The sequence below is a fragment of the Eulemur rufifrons genome, chromosome 19, assembly GCF_041146395.1.
Source record: "Eulemur rufifrons isolate Redbay chromosome 19, OSU_ERuf_1, whole genome shotgun sequence".
NCBI classification, from domain to species: Eukaryota; Metazoa; Chordata; class Mammalia; order Primates; family Lemuridae; genus Eulemur; species Eulemur rufifrons.
In genome coordinates, this window is record NC_091001.1 from 108,031,812 (window position 1) to 108,057,055 (window position 25,244).

At 34.0% G+C, this 25,244-nt stretch overlaps 1 protein-coding gene across 1 annotated transcript in view; it reads left to right on the top strand.

The window, feature by feature from the left end:
- ROCK2 (Rho associated coiled-coil containing protein kinase 2) overlaps nt 1-25,244 on the top strand; it is a 119,492-nt gene that overhangs the window by 78,720 nt on the left and 15,528 nt on the right. The window contains exons 7-23 of the mRNA XM_069495157.1: nt 1,110-1,248; nt 3,434-3,525; nt 4,289-4,448; nt 6,332-6,392; nt 7,008-7,019; nt 8,457-8,536; nt 8,695-8,743; nt 9,348-9,483; nt 9,577-9,668; nt 9,897-10,143; nt 10,520-10,626; nt 12,856-13,015; nt 15,956-16,116; nt 16,504-16,688; nt 22,534-22,603; nt 23,309-23,412; nt 23,592-23,778. Coding sequence (XP_069351258.1) covers nt 1,110-1,248; nt 3,434-3,525; nt 4,289-4,448; nt 6,332-6,392; nt 7,008-7,019; nt 8,457-8,536; nt 8,695-8,743; nt 9,348-9,483; nt 9,577-9,668; nt 9,897-10,143; nt 10,520-10,626; nt 12,856-13,015; nt 15,956-16,116; nt 16,504-16,688; nt 22,534-22,603; nt 23,309-23,412; nt 23,592-23,778 — 2,042 coding nt within the window. The remainder of the gene's footprint in view (nt 1-1,109; nt 1,249-3,433; nt 3,526-4,288; nt 4,449-6,331; nt 6,393-7,007; nt 7,020-8,456; nt 8,537-8,694; nt 8,744-9,347; nt 9,484-9,576; nt 9,669-9,896; nt 10,144-10,519; nt 10,627-12,855; nt 13,016-15,955; nt 16,117-16,503; nt 16,689-22,533; nt 22,604-23,308; nt 23,413-23,591; nt 23,779-25,244) is intronic.

The window sequence follows — 25,244 nt, forward strand, 5'->3', positions numbered from 1 at the left end:
GTCTCTGGTTCCAGGTAGCTGTCTGTTGTCCCATCTCTGGCCTGATCTAATGATGCATTAGGTTGTATCTTGTGATATTTTGAAAGTAGAGTATATTCTGTTATTTGCCTAGACCCTCCTTCTAGGGATTTTGAAAATAAGCTACTTTGGAGGAAGCAATTTGGCTCATTTGAAGAGACCATTTGAATTCCTACTGCTGTTTTTAACTTTGAGAACTGAATTTAGAATTTGAATGGCAACGATTTGCAGTGTTCTGAGACTATATAGTGTGCTTGCTCAGGTCAGTTGGCACTAGAGTGCATTTAAAGGGTTCTCAGTTAAAAATGGCACTAGGAAAATCTTGAATTCAAAGCTTTCCTCCACACACCCCCCCCCCTTTTGAAAATAAACAAAAAATAACTACCTGAATACCCCTTTGAAGTTTTGGATTTGCTGATTTAGGAAAGTCTGGTTTTCATTAAAGTTACTCATAGTATAGGCATACTGGCAGGACCTTTAACCCTTGCGGCTTTAGATGAGTACTGGCCAAAATGGTGCCTTTGGCTTTTTCTATCTTTACACTTGCTTGAGTGCCTGTTTATCACAGTCATTAAACTGCAGGAACACTGCATTGGGAGACCATTTCTGCCCTTTTCAATTCTAGATATTTATCATCTTAAGTCCCACGTTACGTCCCACGTTACCTCTCTGGGCCCAGCTTCCTCCTATGTAAAATAATAAAGCTGGTCCAACTGTTAGAGCAGCACTGTCCAGTCTGTCATGATGGAAATGATTTATATCTGTGCTGTTCAGTGTGATAGCCACGGCCACATCGATCACTTAAAATGTGGTAATGTAACTAGGGAGCTACATTTTTTCATTTAATTTAATTTCACTTTAACTTTAAATTGCCACATATGGCTAATGGCAACTGCATTGTATAATACAGCTCTAGAGAGTAATTTCAAAATGCTGATCCAGCTCAAGTATTAAAGAACTCTGACAGATCTAACCCTACTTATTAAATATTTCTCTTGAACTATTCAGTAAATTATTTCATATTTAAATATTAGATGAAAAGTGTTTAATTTGCATTCTCTATCTCAGTATCTTCTTTCTTGAACTTTTAGGGGATACTCCCTTTTATGCAGATTCACTTGTAGGAACATATAGCAAAATTATGGATCATAAAAATTCACTGTGTTTCCCTGAAGATGCAGAAATTTCTAAACATGCGAAGAATCTCATCTGTGCCTTCTTAACAGATAGGTAATGTACATTGAATTTCTTTGGAGAAAAACCCTTTTACGTGTAAATTTGTAGAAATAAAAGCATATCTAACTTATTTACATATGAAATGATTCTCTTTCTCTCATTTTCGAAGTTGCATTTAATTTTGGATTAGCCTTTTCCTATTGCTACGCCTGGTGTTGGGTCGCCCTGCTCCTTTTTTGTTTACAGCTCAATTGTAAATCTAACTCTAACCTTAACCCTCATGTCTAAAAAGAAAAAATAGAACTTAGTAGAATAATACATTTGAAAGAAATAAAACTTTTATATTTTATTGACATTTTACCCTCTCAGATGGTAAATCCATATAACTCTTGATGGTACAGCTTTTGAGAGGAGAGCATTTTGTGTAGATAAGTACACAACAGGTTATAATCTTTAAAACTATGTTTCATTTGGGAGTACCTCCTGCCCATCCCTTTTTTATTTGCATTTGAATATGAGCAAATCTGTCCTGGAAATTCTGTATTTTTAAAAGCGAAATAGATAAAGGTGCAATAACTTGCATCAAGTAAGTAAAGCTAAAAAGCTATCTGATTTTTCTTGGTCTTTCTATTCAATTTTTTTTCTGATGTCCTATTTTATATTTTTGATAGGAGTCATCTTGTCAAAGGATCAACACATGCAAAAGGGTGCTTATGCCCAGTCCAAACTTTTACTCATCAGCTTTGTGACCTTGGGAAATTATTTTACTTTTGGGGGAGATAATTTTACTCATCCATAAACAATGGGCTCAAAATAGATAACTAAGGACATTTCTACCTCTAACATGCTATGATTCCTCAGCACACCTTCTTGTTTGTTAAGCTAGTTGCCGTTACAAACAGTATTGCAGTGACTCTCCTCATACATTCGTCTTTGCATATTTTTTACAGGATAAAATCTTAACAGTGGAATTCTGGGATACATGTTTTAAAATTGAATGATATTATAAATTTGAAGTTGTAGTGCTAACCTCAAAGTACATTGGAAGTGATGATTTCTATATTAACACTTGGAGATCCAGAGATGTTATCTTTGAAAAGGAGGAGAGATGTCTCTTTCTAGAGTAGGCAAAGAGTAGCTTAGCCTGTACAATGTTTGATATGGGTACTAAATGGGATTGGTGGGGATGATCACAATTTGTACTGAATTATAAATTATAAAGCAGGATACAACCATATGTTAATGAAAGGAGTACTATTTATGAAAGGTTTGTTTTAGCAATTTTTAAAGTCTGTAGGTTTTCCTATTTATATTGAACACAGTTCCAGAGGCTTTCTGTGTTCAACATAAAACAGATGCTCTCTTTTCCCATGCCATCTTCACTGAAGACTCAGAGGGTCAGGGAATGAAATTCTTAGTAACATTTTTCTTGTATTCAGAATTATAACTTTAATATAAATGTTATATAAATGGGATAGAATTTATCAGAGTAAATATATGGATAGTTCCAAACATAATATATGGCTTTTTTTTTTTTTGGAGACAGGGTCTTGCTCTGTTGCCTGGGCTAGAGTACAATTGTTGCAGCTCACTGCAACCTCAAACTTCTGGGCTCAAGCATTCCTCTTGCTTCAGCCTCCCAAGTAGCTGGGACTATAGGTGCACATCACCATGCCTGGCTAATTTTTGTATTTTTTGTGGAGATAGGGTCTGGCTATGTTGTCCAGGCTGGTCTTGAACTCCTGGCATCAAGCAATCCTCCCACCTCGACCTCCCAAAGTGGTAGGATTGCAGGCATGAACCACTGTGCCCAGCCTACAATGAGTGTTTTATAGAAGGGGAGAGATTTTTAAAATAATATTTATATTAGGGAGGTTTTGAGTAACTCTTCTATGACAAAAATTTAGACCTGTATATGTTTACATCCTGAAGTTAGTGGGTCATGTGGTTTTGGCACATACAGGTGAGTTTTTTTATTTGAAAGTCTCCTGTGTACTTTCATTTGATGCAAAATACAGGTGGAAACATATTTTACTTTTCCCTGATATTTATTTCATCACAGTCTGTCTAGAGAGATCATACTAAAAAATTGGGATTGCTTATTTTTGAGAAACATTAAGCTGAAGCTTTTCATAAAAATATCTCATTGATTTGTGATCTTTATTTTGATTAAACTGCTAAGAGTTAACATTTTATTTTTTATAATTTTTATAATACAATCTCTAACTGCATTGTTTAGGGAGGTACGACTTGGGAGAAACGGGGTAGAAGAAATCAAACAGCATCCTTTCTTTAAGAATGATCAGTGGAATTGGGATAACATAAGAGAGAGTAAGTTAATAAATCTAAATATTTCCATTCCATCACATTTTATATCTCATAAATTGGTTCCTTTTTTGAAATAACAAGCATGTTTGATGTACTTACTGCTAACTCATTTTTAAATTGAGAGATTTCATTTCAAATTTGTTCTGTGGCAATATTTATAACTAAATATTTCCTCAATATCTTAGTAAATTAATGTATATTAGCAATATTAATACTTTTATAATAAACATTATATATTTCTTAATTTGCCAAGTTTTGTATATATAATTTTCAGAATGGAGGGAATGTAATCCTTTAAATTGAATGTGTTTGAATTGATAAATCAGCAATCAATTATTTATGGAGACCATACTCTAGTAAATATTAATGCTAGGATAAGCATAGTAATTCATTTTTAATCTGTGTATATGTGACATTGATTTATTTTAAGGGTAAGGAATATTTTTATCTAAAAAATGGGGAAAACTGAGGACTCTAAAGAATTATGTGCAAGTTATCGGTGCTTGTAATTTTTAACACCTAGAATAATATCATATTGCTTTCCTTGTTTAATTGAATATATTTAAAACTGATCTAATATGGCAATAGATTACTTATAAAATTTTAATTCTGTGAAATCATAAAATGGAAGATATGTTGCTAAAATATTATATAACAAATCATAATGGTATAGTCATAATATATTAATCTATTATAATTAAAATAGGTGGCTTATATCTTACATGTTGGTTATGAATGAAATAATTCATTTCTTTTCTTTTGATAGCGGCAGCTCCTGTAGTACCTGAACTCAGCAGTGACATAGACAGCAGCAACTTTGATGACATTGAAGATGATAAAGGAGATGTAGAAACCTTCCCAATTCCTAAAGCTTTTGTGGGAAATCAGCTGCCTTTTATAGGATTTACCTACTACAGAGAAAATTTGTATGTGATTTATTTGTTAAATTTCATCGCTTTTGGAGTCTAGCTATAAGATGTATCTTATTTTGAGACTCAGTTATAAAAGATGAAGTATTTTTTCAAAAGGACTATTAGAAGAATTCTTAATTTTCATTATTTTATTTCTGAATATTATATGATATTCATTTACACATGATTGCAAGGCATTGTTCTACATTCTTTTGGGGATATGGAGTAAGAACAAATACTTGCTTCTCAAGGAGCTTGTCATTTCATGAAGGATATAAGAGAATTATATAGTCATAACAAAGGGTAAAATGTGACAGTTGCCTTAAGAAAGATGCCAAGAGAATCTGAGATGGTTTGGAAGAAAAATGAAAGTTACATCTCTTTTGGGTGGGAGCAGGGAGAAGTCAGGTAAGACCCCAGCAAGAGGTGGCATTTTAGCCGAGCCTAATGATCAGAAAGGGTTTTGAGTGGCTGAGATCGAGGAGGTGAATCGTGGAAGCAACAGTTTAGAATGTAAGCATACATTGGAAGCGGACTACACAATAGTTCAGTCCAGTAGGGCTCAAACATACAGAATGTGCTACTATATTATGACTGTTCGAAGGACTTGATGAGACTGTGTGATTTTCTTGCTTATAATCTCTGCATCTAGCACCAAGCCTGGAACAACGTCATTCAATAAAAATTGTTTGACTAAAGTGAGTATTGGATATAAGATTAGAAAATATATTGGAGTTGGATTTAGGGGAAAAATAATGCAGCAGATGATTGTTGTGTGCTCTGCTAAGGGACAGTTGACTGACAGGCAATGAGGGACCACTGAAAACTGTTAAATATAATAGTTGAGTGTGAGGCATTAAAGACATTTGAGAAACATATTTGACAAGCTTTTGATACATCCATGTATGTAATGATCAGAGTGACTGACAGTTATAATTTCCCCAGGACTGAGCGATTTCCCAAGATGTGGCTTGGGACTTTCATATTAAAACCAGGAAAATCCCAGGCAGGGTGAATTGGTCACCTTACTGATGATAAGGTTCTAAAAACTTCTGTAATATTGACCAAAATGAGGATATCAGTTCCAGAAAAAACCCAAGCCTGTTTACAGGCAGTGGGGAAGGACCCAGTTGAGAGGGAGAAGTTGACAGTAAAATAGAAGTGATGATTTATATATTAAGAATGGGAGATGGGCCGGGCACAGTGGCTCATGCCTGTAATCCTAGCACTCTGGGAGGCCGAGGCAGGCGGATCGTTTGAGCTCAGGAGTTCGAGACCAGCCTGAGCAAGAGCGAGACCCCATCTCTACTAAAAATAGAAATTATATGGACAACTAAATACATATATAGAAAAAATTAGCCAGGCATGGTGGCTCGTGCCTGTAGTCCCAGCTACTCAGGAGGCTGAGGCAGGAAGATTGCTTGAGCCCAGGAATTTGAGGTTGCTGTGAGCGAGACTGATGCCACGGCACTCTAGCCTGGGCAACAGAGTGAGACTCTGTCTCAAAAAAAAAAAAAAAAGACTGGGAGATGAAGAGTTGTTATTTTTCAAAAGGAGGAGCAAAATCTTTTTCTAGAAGATGGAGTAGAAGGAGGATAAAATAGCTATAGAAACTCAAATGAGATGAAGAGGAGGGACGTATAGTTCCATTTAGTGAGTCTAGTTCCAACAAAATTAAAGACTAAGAGGGAAAGGCAAGAAAAGTTTAGCATTTTAAATTACTGAAAATGGTATGAATGTCTGGAGGGGAAAATACTGCTTCATTTAAAATAATATGTTGAAGTGAAAAGAAAGAAATCTTTGTGGTTAATATTTAATTCTGAGAATAACTTGGTTGAATAAGACAGAAAATGGATTAAAATGAAATGCAAAAGAATTTATTTTCTCCCCTTCTCTAGGTTATTAAGTGACTCTCCATCTTGTAGAGAAAATGATTCAGTACAATCAAGGAAAAATGAAGTATGTATAGATTTTTACTATATGTTAGTCACATGTTCAGATATTTTAGTAATACCTATGCTTTTAAAAAGTTAATTTGATGCTACTTTTTAAATCATGAGGTGGCATTGCTTGTGCAATACCGTTAGTATAACATTGAAATGATTCATTTATGTGAACAGTATCATTGTTCAAGACATGATGGCTAGTAAAATGAATCATATGTGGCTTTAGGCTTAGTTCAGTGGCAAAAATGATATAATAGGTTTATAAACAGCTATAATACCAGTTAGAAAATTTTATGATCTTAGTGCTGTGAAAAAGTACAGATAATAAGCTATAGGACAGAGAAGTAGGGAAGAGATTCAAATTCTGAGTATTTAGGAATGAATTTATATAAAGGATAATTTTATCAGACTGTTACAATATTTTGTGACCTCTATCGTTTGTAACTGTATACAAAGCTAAATCATACATGCACATACACATACACATGAATGATGATGCTAAACATATTTTCTTCAGACTTATGAAAACTAAAAAAGTAGGCTGGATAATTTTGGTATGATTTGTGAATTTTGCAAGGTATAACAAGCATTTTAATGTTTTCTGTGTTTTTTGTTTTGTTTCAAATAGGAAAGTCAAGAGGTATGTTGATACTGTCAGATATATTGAAAAACTGAGAAAAACTCATCACTCTAGCAGTGTTTTAATATAGTCGTATCCCACCCAGCATTTGGAGTACTGCATCTACCCAAAAGAGACGTTCCCAACCTTTTTTCTACCAAGTATCCCTTTTATTATTGCTTCTATGGATCTGTTGTTTAAAATACATATTTTGTAAATTTCTTGTTTTTATTTATTAAGGATATATAACTGGTAGTAGGAACATACTAACATGTGATAACCAGTGTACTCAAATTATACTAATGTAGTAGTAGCCAATAGCAGTTAAACTTGACTACTTCCCTAGCTTGCATATTCTTATTATGGGAAGTAGAGTTTTTGGAGTCTCTAGACCTGCATTGGAGTTTTGGCACTGCTTATTAGCAATGCTGTCGTGGCCTGGTTATTCACCTTTTTTGAATTTCAGTTTACCAGGTAGATATAAAGCTACCATCATTTTAGCGTTTTTGTGAGGATTGATGAGACAGTGTTTATAAAGTACCTGACACTGTATCTAAGGCAACACAGGAACTCAACAAGTTAAATTCTTTAATTTCCAAAAATGGATTATTTAATAGTTTCTGTAATTTAAGTTTGTTTAAAGGTTGACATAGCTTTAAGAACAGTAATATATTTTTTTTTTTTTTTTTTTGTTGAGACAGAGTCTCACTTTGTTGCCCAGGCTAGAGTGAGTGCCGTGGCGTCAGCTTAGCTCACAGCAACCTCAGACTCCTCGGCTTAAGCGATCCTACTGCCTCAGCCTCCCGAGTAGCTGGGACTACAGGCATGCGCCACTATGCCCGGCTAATTTTTTCTATATAGATTTTTAGTTGTCCATATAATGTCTTTCCATTTTTAGTAGAGACGGGGTCTCGCTCAGGCTGGTCTCGAACTCCTGACCTTGAGCAATCCACCCGCCTCGGCCTCCCAGAGTGCTAGGATTACAGGCGTGAGCCACCGCGCCCGGCCAAGAACAGTAATATATTTTTGAACATACTCATTTTAATGTTCTGAATATTCATTTCAGATGTAGACCTTTTATCTTTATCTTATTAGCACAAATGGTAAAAATATTTTCAAAGAGGTAATTTATAGAAGAGCAGTGGAAGATACCAGAAATGGTACCCTTTATTTCTAATGAATTTAAAGCTTGCTATCATAGAAGAATTCTGCCAAAGTTAGAGCTTCTCATGCATGTTTATGTAAGTGTGTTCATACATGTATACAGTGCTAGAGAAAAAGCAAGACATGGGGAAGTTTTTCTATCAATAAAAGTCACATTAAGGTACAAATATTGTGCCATTATAGAGGACATTATGTTGAGTGGAAAGACAAAATAAGATTATCATTGTTTTCTTTAAGCCTCTTATCTTCAAATATGGCCAGAATGTATAATTATAGTTTTTCACGTTTTGACAGATTCAGAAAAAACTGTATACATTAGAAGAACACCTTAGCAATGAGATACAAGCCAAAGAGGAACTAGAGCAGAAATGCAAGTATGTTTTGGAAATTATTAATATTATAAAATTTAAGCTTAAACATTTTACTACAAAAAGAGAGCTACAAAGTAATTATGTAATTATTTTTAAATTTATAGACTTTTTAAATTGTAAATTAAGAGAGTTATTTACTGGTTCTTTTTGAAATTCTTTAGATCTGTTAATACTCGCCTAGAGAAAACAGCAAAGGAGCTAGAAGAAGAGGTACAGTTGCCCTACACTTTTAACATTTTTGTCAGTAAAAGTCTTTGATGTCTGATTTACCTATAAATGATAGGTAATACATGATAATACATACTGATATCTTGATATACAGTAAAACCTACCTTATAACATTGGTGGACAGGACTGAAATTATAGGGTAATTATGTTATAATAGGCTTCATTCTGTTAATGTTTTTGCAAACTTGAGTTAATTTAGCATGTATAGATATTTCAACTAAAAAATTGCATTTATAGTATAGTTAATGATGTGGTTTAAAAAAGAGTGACCATTGTTTTGTTTTATTTTTTTTTAATTGCTATTCATAACATTTTAGACACATACTGAACATAGATTCAGTAGTGATAGAAAGTTACAGAAAGTTTGGCTTTTAATAGTAAACAAAACATTTATGGTTTTGATTTTTTAAGATGAGTGTTTTTTATAAACATGGAAAACAGTTTTAACAAAATGTTAAAAAAAATAGCTTTTTTTTTTTTTTTAGGTCTTTTTTATCTGTTGGAATATTTTATCTGTTGGAAGTATTTTTTGTTTGACTTGATTTTTATACATACATTTTGATAATAACTGTAAGCATTTTTTTAGATTACCTTAAGGAAAAATGTGGAGTCAGCCTTACGACAATTAGAAAGAGAAAAGGCACTTCTCCAGCACAAAAATGCAGAATATCAACGGAAAGCTGATCATGAAGCAGACAAGAAACGAAATTTGGAAAATGATGGTTTGTGGTGTAGAATATTAAATGCTTTTCAAGAAAAAAATTAAATGTATATATGTTGTGTTGAAGCTTGCACTAAAATGCTTTTTATCATAGTTAACAGCTTAAAAGATCAACTTGAAGATTTGAGAAAAAGAAATCAAAGCTCTCAAATATCTACTGAGAAAGTGAATCAACTCCAGAGACAAGTATGTTGATCTCAGTTTGCAATAAGGATATTGAGTTTTATTTATGACTGTTTTTGAACATTAGTTTTAATTGGCAATGTTGCAAAAGGCCTCTAATTTTGGAAGGAAGTCCTTGGGAAAATATTTTTAAGCTTTTATGTATTTTAAATAGTTTGTAATGGGTAATAAGTTGATGTATTTTCATTATGGACACTTCTGTTGTTTCTTTGATTTTAATTCGAATACCAGCTGGATGAAACCAGTGCTTTGCTGCGCACAGAATCTGATACTGCAGCCCGGTTAAGAAAAACCCAAGCAGAAAGTTCAAAACAGATTCAGCAGCTGGAATCTAATAATAGAGATCTTCAAGATAAAAACTGCCTGCTGGAGACTGCCAAGTTAAAACTTGAAAAGGAATTTATTAATCTTCAGTCAGCTCTGGAATCTGAAAGAAGAGACCGAACCCATGGATCAGAGATAATTAATGATTTACAAGGTATTAAAGTGGTGATTGCACTTGAATTAATCTTCATTTGTATTTTGGAAATAGCTTTGGACGATACATAATATGCTGGAGTAGCACGTTTCTGTATATACTACTCTTGTTATGTAAAGTTAGAATATTAGAAGTATATTGATATAAAATTTTATGAACAAAATATTTACTTTCAAATAGTATGATTTTAAGTATCAGACTCAGGTTGTAGATTGGGTTCCACTTAAATTAACTGTAGAACACAATACCAACAAGTGTAAAACTCCTGCTCACAAATAACAGCTCCAAAATAATGACGTGGCTTCCGTATTTTTTACTCTTATTGAATGTATATACTTTGTGGGTTTATTGTTTAAAATAATGTTGCAATTTTTAGGTAGAATATCTGGCCTAGAGGAAGATTTAAAGAATGGCAAAATCTTACTAGCAAAAGTAGAGCTGGAGAAGAGACAACTACAGGAGAGATTTACTGATTTGGAAAAGGTAAAAAAAATTAGCTTTATATTTTTGTAAGAAAATGACAATATAATGTCAGATTAGAAAAGTTATTCTAAAATAAGGGAAATCACTAACTGGAATATTTCCTTGTACTCCTGGACTCTTTCCTGTTGAGACTTGCTTGTGTAGACAAGGGCTGTGTATTTTAAGGCTTCCTGTAGCACCGGACAGCAGCCCTCAGTATGCGGGGTGCTCGTGGAGGAAGAGACTCTCCTGGAGTGTGTGTAACAAGGATCTTCTCTCTAGGGATCCAAGTAAAAATTAAATTTTGACTTGTAACATATCTTAAAAATGATATTAATATAGAATCATCATGACTTTTGATTTAGTTTTTCTTTAAAAATACTGTAAGCCAGGGGTGATCTCGAGGGTCTGTACAGTTAGCATTTTATTTTCATTCACTTATTTCTTCATTTCTTTAAATAGTTAGTGTATCATATGTGGTAGAAACATCAGGATATAGACCTTGACTTGAATAAAGTCACCTTTAATAGGTAGTTTTTAAAGTAATAATAGAGCACACAGATAAATCTAATGCAGCAATGTCAATAGAATGATAGAAGTATAGACAGGGTGTATGTATTGGGTATATAGGATGAATCGAGGGCAGGATAGCTTGGCAAAGTAAAGGCACATTCTGACTTGAGGAAGACAGCATGAACAAAGGTATAGAAGATAGAAAATTCAAAAGGCATTGTTTGCTTGTTAAAGTACAAACTATTCAATATTTCTGGAATATAGAATAGGAGTCAGCAAACTTTGCTCTTTTTAGGGCAAGATAATAAATATTCTGGCTTTTGTGGGCCATACATATAGTCTCTGTTGGAACTACTCAGCTCTGCTGTGATTCATAAAGGCATGGGTGTGGCTATGTTCCAATACAACTTAGAAAAAAAATAGACATTAGATTGAAATTGGCCGGAAGATGTGGTCCTCATGTAAGAGTATGGAGAAGTCAGTGGCCAGAGTGAGGCTACAGGGGTAGGCTTGAGTTAGATCATGCAAGATTTTGAATACTCTATTAAGAAATTTAGAATATAGTCTCTAAGTAATGGGCCAGCCACTTAATGGCCTTAAATTGGATGCTTTTATTACAGGTACATTTAAGATTAATCACTGTGTGTTATGTGGAGAATAGATTTGAGAAGGACAAGGCTAGAGGCAAGGAGACTAGTCAGAAGACTTTTTCAGTAATGGAGACTTAATTAATGCAGTAGCTTAAAGGATAGAATATAGGGATGACTTTGAGAAATATTTGAGAGAGGAATGTTTGGCAGCACTTAGTAATTGATTAGATGTGGCATGCAAGTAGTGGTCAAGATGAGTCCCAGGTTTGCAGGTTGTGACTAGATATATAGTGATGCCATTAATTAATAAAGAATAAAGGAAAATGGCTCATTTAGAGGAGACAATGATAAATCCACTTTAGTCCTCTTAAGTTTCAGGTGCCTGTGGGACAGCCATATTAGAATGTCTGCAAGGCAGTCAGCTATGGTAGTGGGAGCTGGAAATATTTGAAAGTCGTGAGTATGTAAGTAGCTGAAAGCATCTGAGTGCAGTAACTCATATGGGAAGAGATTATGAAGAATAGTGATTTTTTTTTTTATAGCAGAGTAGATTACTGTCTTGATGGATTATGTGGTTTGAAAAAATCATTTTTAGTATTAAAGATTTTATTTGAAAAAAATACCTGTATTATATTTATGATATGAACTATAGAAATCAAAGAATTAGAAAATCTGTGGTGTATGTCTAGAAAATAGGAGGAGGGGATAAAGAATACCACCTCCAAAGAACATCAGCATTTAAGTGGGGAAACTTCAGAAGTAACAGGAGAGTTGCAGGCAGGATGGAGAGAACCAAGTGAGTACAATGTCAGGAGTGTCAAGGGATAGTTTCAAGGGCAGCAGTTAGTTCAAATAAAATAAAGACTGAATAGTGTCTTTAGAATTTGATATTGAGAATAGCATTGGTCAATTTATTGAGCTTAAGCGATCTGAATACAGATCTCAAAACAGTGGTGTGGAGGTGTGGAAGATGGATACAGTGGGAAGTGAGGAAGTGGAGTACCTGGATTACTATTAAAAGAAGTTTGGATGAAGAGGGAGGAGAAATATTGAACATTCTTAATTAAGTCTGTTAACAATTTTGAAAGTTTTTGAATTTGTGAGTCAGTCTTTTTTGTTGATAACTGCCATCTTAAATTTCTGATAGGAAAAGAGCAACATGGAAATAGATATGACATACCAACTAAAAGTTATACAGCAGAGCTTAGAACAAGAGGAGGCTGAACACAAAGCCACAAAGGCACGGCTAGCAGATAAAAATAAGATCTATGAATCCATTGAAGAAGCTAAATCAGAAGCCATGAAAGGTATGCATTTTTAAAAGAAGGTTTTCCAGCAGCATTTTCCTAAGAAGTGATTCTGTATTCGACTCTTTGGTTTTGAAAAATATTTGTTTTATTGCCAAATATTAGGAACTGGAGGGGAAAAAACTATTATGGAAGCTTTACATAGTTTTTTTTTTTTTTTCTTTGCATCATTACAACAATTATTTCTAAGATTGATTCAAACACATAAAATTATTTGACCAAGTTTTTAGATCAGAAAGAAATTAATATTTCAGTGGTATCAATATTAACAGGTATACAGACTGTGAAGTTCTAGATATACGTACTCAGATTTGGGGAATGTATTCTTTTTTGTAATATTTATTATGGTTTGACATTTTACCAGATTGTATTACAAAATTCTTGCCAGTTTATGCAAGATAAAGATTTAAAAATGATAGGTAGCCTAACTAAAATATGAGGTCACTAAATATTTTGATCTTTGGCATGATGAAGTTAACTAGCCAGATTGGTAAAAGCTGCATAATACTAATAGAACCAAGTAACTTTTCCACAAACCAGACTTTATCCTGGAATTGTCTTAGGATAATTTCTTGTTTTCCAAACTATTTATAATTATGATGGATTTGAGATTCCAAAGGAAATCAGTACTTTAAAGTATTCTTGTACAAGTCTTAAAACTCTTTTTTTTTTTTTTTGAGACAGAGTCTCACTCTGTTGCCCGGGCTAGAGTGAGTGCCGTAGCGTCAGCCTAGCTCACAGCAACCTCAAACTCCTGGGCTTAAGCGATCCTACTGCCTCAGCCTCCCGAGTAGCTGGGACTACAGGCATGCGCCACCATGCCCGGCTAATTTTTTGTATATATATATTTTAGTTGTCCATATAATTTCTTTCTATTTTTAGTAGAGATGGGGTCTCACTCTTGCTCAGGCTGGTCTTGAACTCCTGACCTCGAGCGATCCACCCACCTCGGCCTCCCAGAGTGCTAGGATTACAGGCGTGAGCCACCGCGCCCGGCCCAAGTCTTAAAACTCTTGAACAGAAATTTCATTTCATACTGAAGCATAACCTTTATGAATAAGTAACTTAGCACATAAATTGACTTTAATTATTGCATATAATTAAAATTATAGATTTTCATATTAAAATCAGGTTAGTTTAAGGCACTAATTCAGGATGATAAGAAATCAAATGAGTGTTTTATTTAGAAAAATATAATTGGGAGGGAGAAAGTTAGTGGGCCACATTTCCTTGTCTGTGGCCTAGAAGACAGTTGAATTATCTTCATTGAGGTATAATTTATATGCAATAAAATGCAAACATTTTTGACATTTGTGATACACTCAAATAACTACCACCCAAAACAAGATATAGAATATTTCCATCACCTCAATAAATTCCTTTGTGCCTCTTTCTATTCTCAATGCCTACATTACGGTGATTATTTCTTGAAATGAATACATTCATTCATTGGTTATTCTCTGAACTGATGAAAATGAACCAGTTCAGTAAAATGTAACTACTATTTTTTCATACTATTATTTACAACACTAATATAAGAATGCTGGATGACCTCCATCTTTTACACATGAGTACACAAAACTGTTAAATATTATAGATGGTATTCAAATCTGAGCCTAAACCTTTTGGTCTTTCTGCCACATGACATTGCTTCCTTTGATTAAAAATATAGCTTACTAAATAATTACTAGCTATGTGACATTGTCTAGTTACTTAAACTTTATATGCCTCGTTCCTGTAAAGGAACAATTATAGTATTGTTAGATTGATGTGAAAATCAAGTGTAACAACACATGTAAAGTGCTTAGAAATTAGTCGTAGTACATGAAGAATGTTTCTTTTTTCTATACTTTTGAAGACCATTAAAAACTAAAAGTTTTTAATAAATGATAATTAGATGTTGAGCATTAGGTATGAAGGAGCAGAAAAACTCTAATTGGATTTGAGCTGAAGTACTAGTCAATATGTCAAAAGATAATCCTTTAACTGTAATAACTTACATTCAATATTGAAATCACTTGGTTAGACAAACTTCCTGCTCTTCATTTTGAGATGGAAGAAGCTTTTAAAAGCCTTGTCTGATTAATAAAACAGATTAAAAGTTTATTGCAAATCTTTTGGAAAATATAAGAAAGTTAAAAGAAAAAAGCAGAGATTACCCATAATCCTACTAATTAGGGTAATATTTTATATATTTTCTCCATTTTCTATACTATTTTTTCTTTTAAAATCATTGTGAGCATTTTCTTAGGTTATTAAAAATGCTTTTTAAATAATGAGCACTTACCAAGTGCTTGCTGTATGCCAGGCAGCTTTTAAGTGCCACACGTGTATTAACTCAAAAATCTTCATAGCATCCCTGGGAGGGAAGGTGCTGTTGTCCCTGTCCCAGAGAGCTGAATCACCTTGCCTGCCTGGTCAAATAATTAGTGTCAGAGCCAGGGTTTAAGCTCAAGAAGTTTGGTTCCAGAGTCCTGCCCTTCACTATCTCCCTAAAAGATAATTTTCAATATCTGCATAATAATATGTTAGTAGGGAAAGAGCCATAGAGGTCATAGACTCTACCTGTATTGTTTTAAGGTAAAAGTAGTAATTACTAAACCGAGAGACATTGAATTGTGGGAAAATTTTTTTAAAAATCTTTAAAGATGTAAGTGTCTATTATAGAACACAAAAGCAGGATTATCCTGCATCCATTGGAATAAATGTAATATTGCAGAGTGTGATACATTTTTATACTGCAAATAAAACTTCTAATTTTCAAGCGTGAAATTCTTGACATTTCAAATATGTTGAGAGGAGTGATGAAAATGTTAATTGAAAATTAATAAAAATATAAGGCAGCATCATTTATTGTAATTTTTATTAGCACTGTGTCATATATTTGATGTGCTGCTTTTATTTGTAAATTTATGATTATGTCCATTTGTATTGTAATAGAAATGGAGAAGAAGCTATTGGAGGAAAGGACTTTAAAACAGAAAGTGGAGAATCTATTGCTGGAAGCCGAAAAAAGATGCTCCCTATTAGACTGTGACCTCAAGCAGTCACAACAGAAAATAAATGAGCTCCTTAAACAGAAAGATGTGCTAAATGAGGATGTAAGTATTAATTTTACTAATACTAATAAACTATTTAATGAATTAATCAGAAATTAGGTTTATTTGTAAAGGTCTAATGATGGTTTCACAATTTAAAAAATTTTTCTATAAAATAGCATTCTACAGCCTGTAGGTTTAAGCATATCATTTGATGATATACTAAATGAGTCATACTTTAAAATTTTTAAAAATTATTTTTACCTCAAAGATTATATTTTATTTTAAAGATATATTTATAACATTCTTAGAAATACAAAAAGTATTTCACTGTGAAATGAATTAGCTTCCTAAGGGTAAGAATCTATTTTACATCACCATATTCGATGCCACTTTGTTGATAAGAAAAATCAATTTACTAATATACCAAGTTCACAATTTGTTTTTTAGGTTAGAAACTTGACATTAAAAATAGAGCAGGAAACTCAGAAGCGTTGCCTTACACAAAATGACTTGAAGATGCAAACACAGCAAGTTAACACACTAAAAATGTCAGAAAAGCAGTTAAAACAAGAGAATAACCATCTCATGGAAATGAAAATGAACTTGGAAAAACAAAACGCTGAACTTCGAAAGTAAGTTTGAGACAAAGTTTTAATATGCACAATTATCTATGTGTAAATTATCTTAATTTTGGTGTATCTGGGGATTTTCTTTTGACCATTTTACTCTCCTGACCATATTTTCCCTTTCTTTCTGCAAAAGTAGTGTGTTGAATGCCACTGTTGTCCTTAAAGAAGATTGTATTTGTTTCCCCAACAGTTTTTCACTGCTGCTACCTAATGATAATATGATGATAGAGAAGGTATGTTTGGTGTTGCAGCAGAAGAAAATGTCTGTGATTCTCACTCCATAAGATTCTTCCTCAGGACTACCTCTCAAGCCTGTTGTCCATGTGCCTTTTGTAATGATTTTGTAGGGTATACTCTAGTGCTCTACTTAATGTACTTAGAAAGTGGAAAGCATATTGTTAAAATACTTTAAAAATATACAGTAAGTATGCTATTAAAGTTTGTCCCATTCATTCTGTTAGTAGTATAATTATTTCTTCCCAATCATGACTAAAGGTCATATTGGACCCCAGTTATTTGATGAGAGGCAGTGTGATAGAGTGGAAAGAAACATAGGCTTTGGAGCAGACAGACTGAGGTGTGAATATCAGTTCCATTGCTTACTAGTTGACCAGCATTTGGCAAAATAGTTTAAGCTCTCTGAGCCTTTTATCACACCTTTGAAAGAGGGCAGTAAGAGCTTGCTTGTTAGGGATCTTGTAAAGAACAACCATGATTCATTTAAAGCATCCAGCACACAATAAATGGTAGGGACTATAACTGCTACAACTTTTACTGTTACTACCACTTCAACTATGACTATTACTCTACTATTTTCTTTCTTTTTTTTTTTTTTTTGTATCTTGAAGTTTTTATTTTTTTATTTTTATTTTTTTACTCTACTATTTTCATCATTGTTAATTGCCTGCTTTTTACATACCTGTGATAGTTCCGTGAAGTTGACACTATCCAGGAAAGGATGCTCAAAATATTTGAGTAGACTTTGTTCTTTTTGCTGATCTGTTTATTGCCAGAGTAAGCCTAGACTCTTAATGAAAGTTCAACTTTTAAAATTGGAACTAGATACTAGGCCTAGTGGCCCACACCTGTAATCCCAGCACTTCAGGAGGCCTACGTGAAAAGATCACTTGAGCCCAGGAGTTCAAGACCAGCCTGGGCAACATAGCAAGACTCCCACCTCTACAAAAAAATATAAAAATGTTGGTGCACATCTGTAGTCAGTCCCAGTTATTCAGGGAGGCTGAGGCAGGAGGATCACTTGAGTCCAGGAGTTTGAGGTTGTAGTGAGCTATGATGATGCCACTACATTGTAGCCCAGGTGACAGAGCAAGACCTTGTCTTGAAAATAAAATAAAATACAATAAAATAAAATTGGAACTAGAAATTGCAACAATATTCAGACATTTTCGTCTTTGATTTGTTTTGTTTTGTTTTGCTTTGTTTTTCTGTATATCAAGTTTATTCTTCTCATTTTAGGCCTGCTTTTTCCATTTAACAGAAAACTTGTCTGTTGACAGCTCTAGAGATATGTCTTATAGCTTCGTTTATTTGGAGAGACTCTGATCAAACTTTACTGTAATCCAAATTTCAGAAAACACCCCAAAGTCCTGGGATTAAACTCATTGACCTAGCTTCAGTCAACAGCCTAAGCAGTGAATCCTAGGCTCTAGGGAATACAGTTTAAAACCACTTGGCTGAATGCTGTCCATAGTATCTATCCTAACAGTGGTGTTTATATGAATGCAAGAGGTAGTTAATCATCTAGATTGTGCTTTTCCCCCAGTTCTAATAACACTTTGTTTATACCTTACTTATGGTACTTAGTATATATACCTCTTATTTTCTTTCTAAGTTCACATGGGTCTCTTGTTTTTTAATCTCTGTTTTCCTAGTCACTCCTCCCCAAAGATACCCATGTTTTCTATCTCAACCACCTAATAGGTTATAAATTTACTGAAGGACAAAAGTCATTTATATTTTGTTCTCTCCAATCCTTGATTAAGGTCTTGCACATAGAATATCTTCAATAAATGTTGCATGAATGAATGCATCCCTGTTATGTGTAAGGCATTGGAATAGTCACTGTGAGAGATAGAAAGATTTACCAGGTACATTTCCTACTCTGGAGAAGCTACTAATGTTTTATCAGAAGTTATTTATTGGGGAGAAGGAGGTAAGGCAAGTACATAAATAATTGGAATGTTAGGTCAAAAGAAAAAGATACATACAAAGGGAATTTCCATATGAAGTGCTATGTAGGCTGCTTTTTAAAATGGCCAACATATATATCTCTTCTTCCTTCTAAGATTCTAGTAAAATTCTAGTAAGGAAATTTTTAAATATATGAACCCATAATAAGAATGAGAATGGGTTGGAGGGCAAGAAGGTCCTTTGATGGCAACTGATAGAATCCTTGTGACTATGGAAGTGGAATGAAGGGAGCAAGGAGTATGTATAAGGCCAGGAGTATATATGGAATGGGATATAGATGAAGAAAAAAACATTTCAGTATTCAAAGGAAATGCCTTGAAGGGCTGGAGTAAATGTGGCACTGTGAATGGAATAATTGACTGGTCATACTCCACCACCACCCTTGTAGAAATGTCTGCAGCCAGGTACCTCCCACTACTGTTATGAAACCACAAGGGGGTTTGAGCCTAGGTCCAGCTGCTCTCTGCACAAAGATCCAATTATTGAGACACGAGGATTGCCAACAAAGAAGCGAATTTTTTAATACGAAAGATGTGTGTCAGGAGAACAGGGAATCGGTATCAGCCTCAAATCTGTCTCCCTGACTAACAAACAGTATGGGCTTTACAAGGAGGGGCTACGTGCATTGGAACAAGTTGTGGTGAAATTAACAAGGGGCTACCTGCATTGGCGCAGCTTGTGGGGGCTGGTGAGTCTTGACATCAGGAACTTTGCCTCAGAGCTTCAGAGTCTAAGCTCCTTGTCTTGCAGAAATTCTGCCATTTCTGTGAAACAACTTAGAAAGTTCAAGTAGTTAAAATTTTCAGGATTCTGGTCATCATGCCCTACTGGCCTGAGAATCTAAAACATGAGAAGGGAGAGGCTTAGAAAAACATAGAGGGGTTATTGAAATTTGTTCATAGACCACTAGAGTTCCTCTGAGAGCATTATCCTCTAAAGAAACTGGGCACAACCTCTAGGGTATTATAATGAAATAGCCAGTATGGAGTGAAAAGCCTTCTTCAGTCTGACATTTAGGGATCCTTCTGCTTAATGCTGGCTTTTTAAGCCTCTCATCTTAAACTAAAGCTTGCCAGTGAGAAAACTCCTCCCATGTGCATAGAGATTAAAATTTTTCTCACCTCCTTTCTAAACAAATAACCATGTATCACTAAGCATTTGAGGAAAGCCTTCAATATCAAAGAGGAAGATTATGATAGAGAAAAAAGGAAAAGAAAAAGCGCCCCAAAGGAAACATACATCAAGGAGTAGAAGAGAACTTCTAAAAGTTCTGTAACGACAGAAGCACTATAAAGATTCTCTTGTAATTAGTATTTATTAAAAATTTCAGGAGATACCACTTCCACTTATTCTAGAATAGGAAAGTGCTCTCAAAGATTAAAAATATACTGCCAATGTAAATTGATTAGAAGGGTTCAAAGAAAAGGTGAAATTTTACAAAACGTAGAGCAAAAAGAAATGATATGGAAGATGCAAAAGAAATAGGTAAGACTTAGAGAGACTGTTCCAAGAGTTCTAGCACCCAGCTAATAAGAATTCTAGAGAGGACTAAAAACCACGGGGAGGAAATTGTTAAAGGAATAATAGAGAATTTCCCATAGCTGAAGGAGAAAAGTCTTTAGATTGAAAGGACCCAGCAACTGAATGAAAAAAGACCTACATCTCGACGTGTTCTCATGAAATTTCAAAAACAAAGACAAAGGATGGGAGTGCTAGAGTTCTCATCTAACAAACTGGGGGTATTATGCTTTGTGGTTGAAGTAAAAAGAAATAGAGGCTTAATCATGTCACTTAAACCAGTGATACAACTATTAATATTTGGGGTTTAGGGAGAAGTTGGGGGTGGCAAGAGAGCTAAATTCAAGTCTAGCAGCAGGGAATTGGTAAATAAAATCTAAAATTTATGTCAAGAAATAGCTGAGATGTGGAGGTAACCACCGAAAGAACAAAACCCAGAAATGAAACCAAGTGGTATCTTGTAGATGGGTAGGATTGGTGGGGTTGGAGAGGAGGCTGTTATTTCTTTGTATAATAATTCCTTCCTGCTCTTCTGTACTATTCATTTGTAACCATGTGCCTATTACATGGTTACTTTCTGAAAAATGCTTCTCTTAAATATCTAATAAATGTTAGGTTTCTAAAGTTACATATAAGTGAATGATATGGGCTCTTCAAGAAGATCTTGATATTAAAATTATACTAGGGTGTGCTACAAGTGGGCTTAGCTGATGATGGTCAGTTTTAAAACTTGACCTTTCATATATTTATTATTAATTAGCATCTCTCACATTTTTGACTCAGAAATAAGAATCATGAATTCTCAATAATATACTCATCAATAATAAAATATAGAGATAATACCGATAAGTGACATTGAATCATAACTTCCTTTTTACCCAGAGGTTTAAAAACCAATAAGTAAGCAAAGTGATCGAATTGTGTTAGATGTGAATAGGGTGAGTGTTCTAAGTAATATAGTGGAATTAAGTTGTTTACTCCCTCCAAGTTTTTTTTTTAATTTTTATTTTTTTCTGTAACACTGTTTTGAAGACATGAGTCGTTCTTGCTGCATACAATTTTTTTAACAATCCAAGTGGTATCAAAATATCTCTCATTGTAAAATATTCAGACCTATATTTAAAGAAAGAAAGAAAGAAAGAAAATAGAAGTTCCCCTTCATGAATTCAGACATTTTCCTCTCTGCAGAGATAACATATCTTAACAGTTTGTTATCTATCCTTTATTTATCCTATTTCTGTACCTGTACCTATACATCTGAACAAATATATTAATATATAGGGTTGGGTTTTTGTACATTTTATTTTGGTTTTTGCTTATTTGTTAATTATATCGTACACGTTGCATTGTTTTCCAACTTGCTTTTCCCCATAGTTTTGGCTTGCAATAATTATAATTTTTATGTTTTTGCAAGGAGCCTAGAATTTAGTGTAGTATTTGAACCCATCTTCTTAAATGGGTTGTTGGGCTTATTTTTTATTTTATTTTTTAGTTTATTTCTTTATTTAAGATTAACAAACGTGGAAAAAGCACATAAGTAAGTGTAGAGCTCAGTGAATTTTTGCAAACTATGTAAATCTGTGCAGTCACCATCCAAATTTAGATATAAAATGAGCACTCCTGATCTCCCTACAAGCCCTCTTCCATGCATTTCTTTCACTCCCCCAAAGATAACCAAATTTCAGGTACTCCTTGAATTCTACTATGTGGTTGGCATACATGGTTGATAACAGTGTATGATGGGAATGCATAATTCAGTGTTGTTTAGTATAACACTATTATCAAGGGTTCCAAAGAGTTCTTGTTTATGTGATTTATCTAATGATATCTGTTGTGTTCAAAATTAAAACTGAGACAATTTTGAAACACAAGAACACACAAGCACACACTTCATTAGCCATTGTATATCACGTAGCTGCAGGAAGAGTCCAGCTGCACTCGTGAGGCAATGAGAGTAAAAAATGCAGTGGTGCTTATTATTATTATGAAAATGATTTGACTTCATGGATTTCCTGAAAGAACCTCGGGGATTCCCAGGAGTTCCCCAGACCATACTTCAAAACTTGCTGGTTTAAAATGTGTATAATTTATTCAAACCTTTGATTTGGTGTCCTCACAGAGAACGTCAGGATGCAGATGGGCAAATGAAAGAGCTCCAGGATCAGCTTGAAGCAGAACAGTATTTCTCAGTGAGTTCTAGATACATTAATTTGAAAATTGCTGTACTTGTAGAATTTTGTTTTTTAATTATTACTCAGAAACAGGAGAATGATTCTTGTCTTTAGGATATATTTGTATAGCAAACAGCAGACAGAGTTACGGATGGGATGTTTTGTATCACGCACTTCTTAAAAAGAGCAACTGGGCAAAAGAATGTAGATCGTTTAGCAAAAGTCCATTATCATTGCTAGAAAAATAATCCTAAGCACAATACCATACCCTATGAAGCTGATTAAAAGCATTGCTTTTGAGGAAGAATATATTTTCATAATAAATAAAATTGTTATTTTCACCTTTGTGCTTTTTAAAGATCAGTTTTAAAGTGTGAAGTAGAAACTGTCACCTGTTTCATTTATTTAAGCCAATAAAATTTTCTTGTCTAAATTGGTAATATTTTTCCTTGCCTCCTCATTCATCCTACCTGTATCTGCCATGCAATAAGAAATAACCACTCTGATAGCCAGTCATAAATCATGCTTCTAAATTATTAACTGAACTTTTATTAATCAATTAGCTGATGACCAGAAAATAGGACAGTTCTTTGAACTATTAATTTACTCAGGGGCTCAATATTAAGAAAATATTTGTATGTTTCCTTTTTTGTCTGGATAGGTTTTGAATGTAGAAATAATATTCCTGATGATGATGCTATAAATTTCTATTTTGTTATTTAGACCCTCTATAAAACACAAGTTCGGGAACTTAAAGAAGAATGTGAAGAAAAGACCAAACTTTGTAAAGAATTGCAGCAAAAGAAACAGGAATTACAGGATGAAAGGTAAGGACAAGACGCTATCTCTTTTGTTCTTAGCTATATACTCTGCTCCTAGAACAACAGTGCCTGGTATTCACTAAATAAAAATTTGTCGATGAATAAAAATTTGTTGGTGAATTAGATAAAAACTTTTACTTCATAATGAAAATTGAACATGAAAATGATACATCTCTAAAATGTAGGGACTCTTTGGCTGCTCAACTGGAGATCACCTTGACTAAAGCAGATTCTGAGCAGCTGGCTCGTTCAATTGCTGAAGAACAATACTCTGATTTGGAAAAAGAGAAAATCATGAAAGAGCTGGAGATCAAAGAGATGATGGCTAGACACAAACAGGAACTTACTGAAAAAGATGCTACAATTGCATCTGTAAGTAAAATTCTTAGTACTTTTTTGGATTATACCATAAATCTTCTTTAGAATCACTAGGAAAGTGTCATAGATTTAAATGAAAAATTATATATGCTGCCTACAAGATTTTTAATTCATTTAACCATCAGCTTCTCAGTGTTATTTGTTAAAGAGAGGCTTACTGAAGAACTATTTCCAGTGACTTCACCTATTGGCAAATTCAAAGTTAAAGTACTAAATTGAAAGGGAAAATACCAAAAGTAGAAAAGAATTTTTCTTCTCTTTAGACAGAGTTTAATTCAAAAGAATCTTGAAACTACCATGAAGACATTTAGTTTTATGCAGATTGAAAAAATTGCAATAAAAATTTCAAAGAGAAGTAAAATATCAGGTAGTTGGATTTACCTTATCAATTATCCAGACCTGTTGAAATGCTGCAATAATTGAGAAGTGTGGTATTAGAAAAGGATATTTAATCCTGTTCAGTGGAAATGAATAGGGAAGCTGGAAATAGATTCTGACACATACAGGAAATTGGCATGTGATGGAAGTGGCAGTATGCAAATCAGTGGGAAAGGACACAGATTTAATAAATGGTTTTAGAAAAACTATTTTTATGTGGAAAAGAATAAAATTAAATTCCTACCATATGACACACAAAAGTAAATTCTAGCTATCTTAAGCTAGATATGCTAAGCTATGCTAGGTATCTTGAGCTAAATATGAAAAATGACAATGTTAAGCTATTAGAATCCAAAACTTATATATAACAGAAGACAACATAAATAACAGGGAGGAGATAATTTGCAATATATTTATTAAACAGGGGATTAGTATCTAGAATATATATGACACTCCTACAATTCAGTAAGAAAAGGTTAAACAATTCAGAAGAAAAATTGGCCAGAGAAAAAACCTAAATAGATAAACAGTTGCTTAACCTCACTACTCTCTGAGAAAAGCCTAGATAAAACAACTTTGAAAGACCATTTCATACCCATTACACTGACAGAAATTCATTATCTGACAATTCCAAGTGTTTGAAGACTGGAAGAGGGCATTCTTTCTTACTACCACGGGGGGTGTAAATTTAGTATGGCAGAGCATAGTATAGTAAATAGTATGGCAATTTCCAGTAAATCTTAAATATTCATATAATACTGTCCAGAGAAAGTCCACATTAAGATAAAAACACTATAGAAACTCAGGCATGACACTTTTAACAGCATAACTGTTACAGCAAAATCTCAATTTTTTTTTGTAAGAGACAGGGTCTTGCTTTATTACCCAGGCTAGAGTGCAGCGGCATGATCTTAGCTCACTGTATCCTCGAACTCCTGGGCTCAAGTGATCCTCCCACCTCTGCCTCCTAAGTAGCTAGGACTTCAGGCGCACACCAGCACACTTGGCTAATTATTTTTTATAGAGCTGGGGTCTCACTGTGTTGCCCAGGCTGGTCTCAAACTCCTAGCCTCAAGTGATCC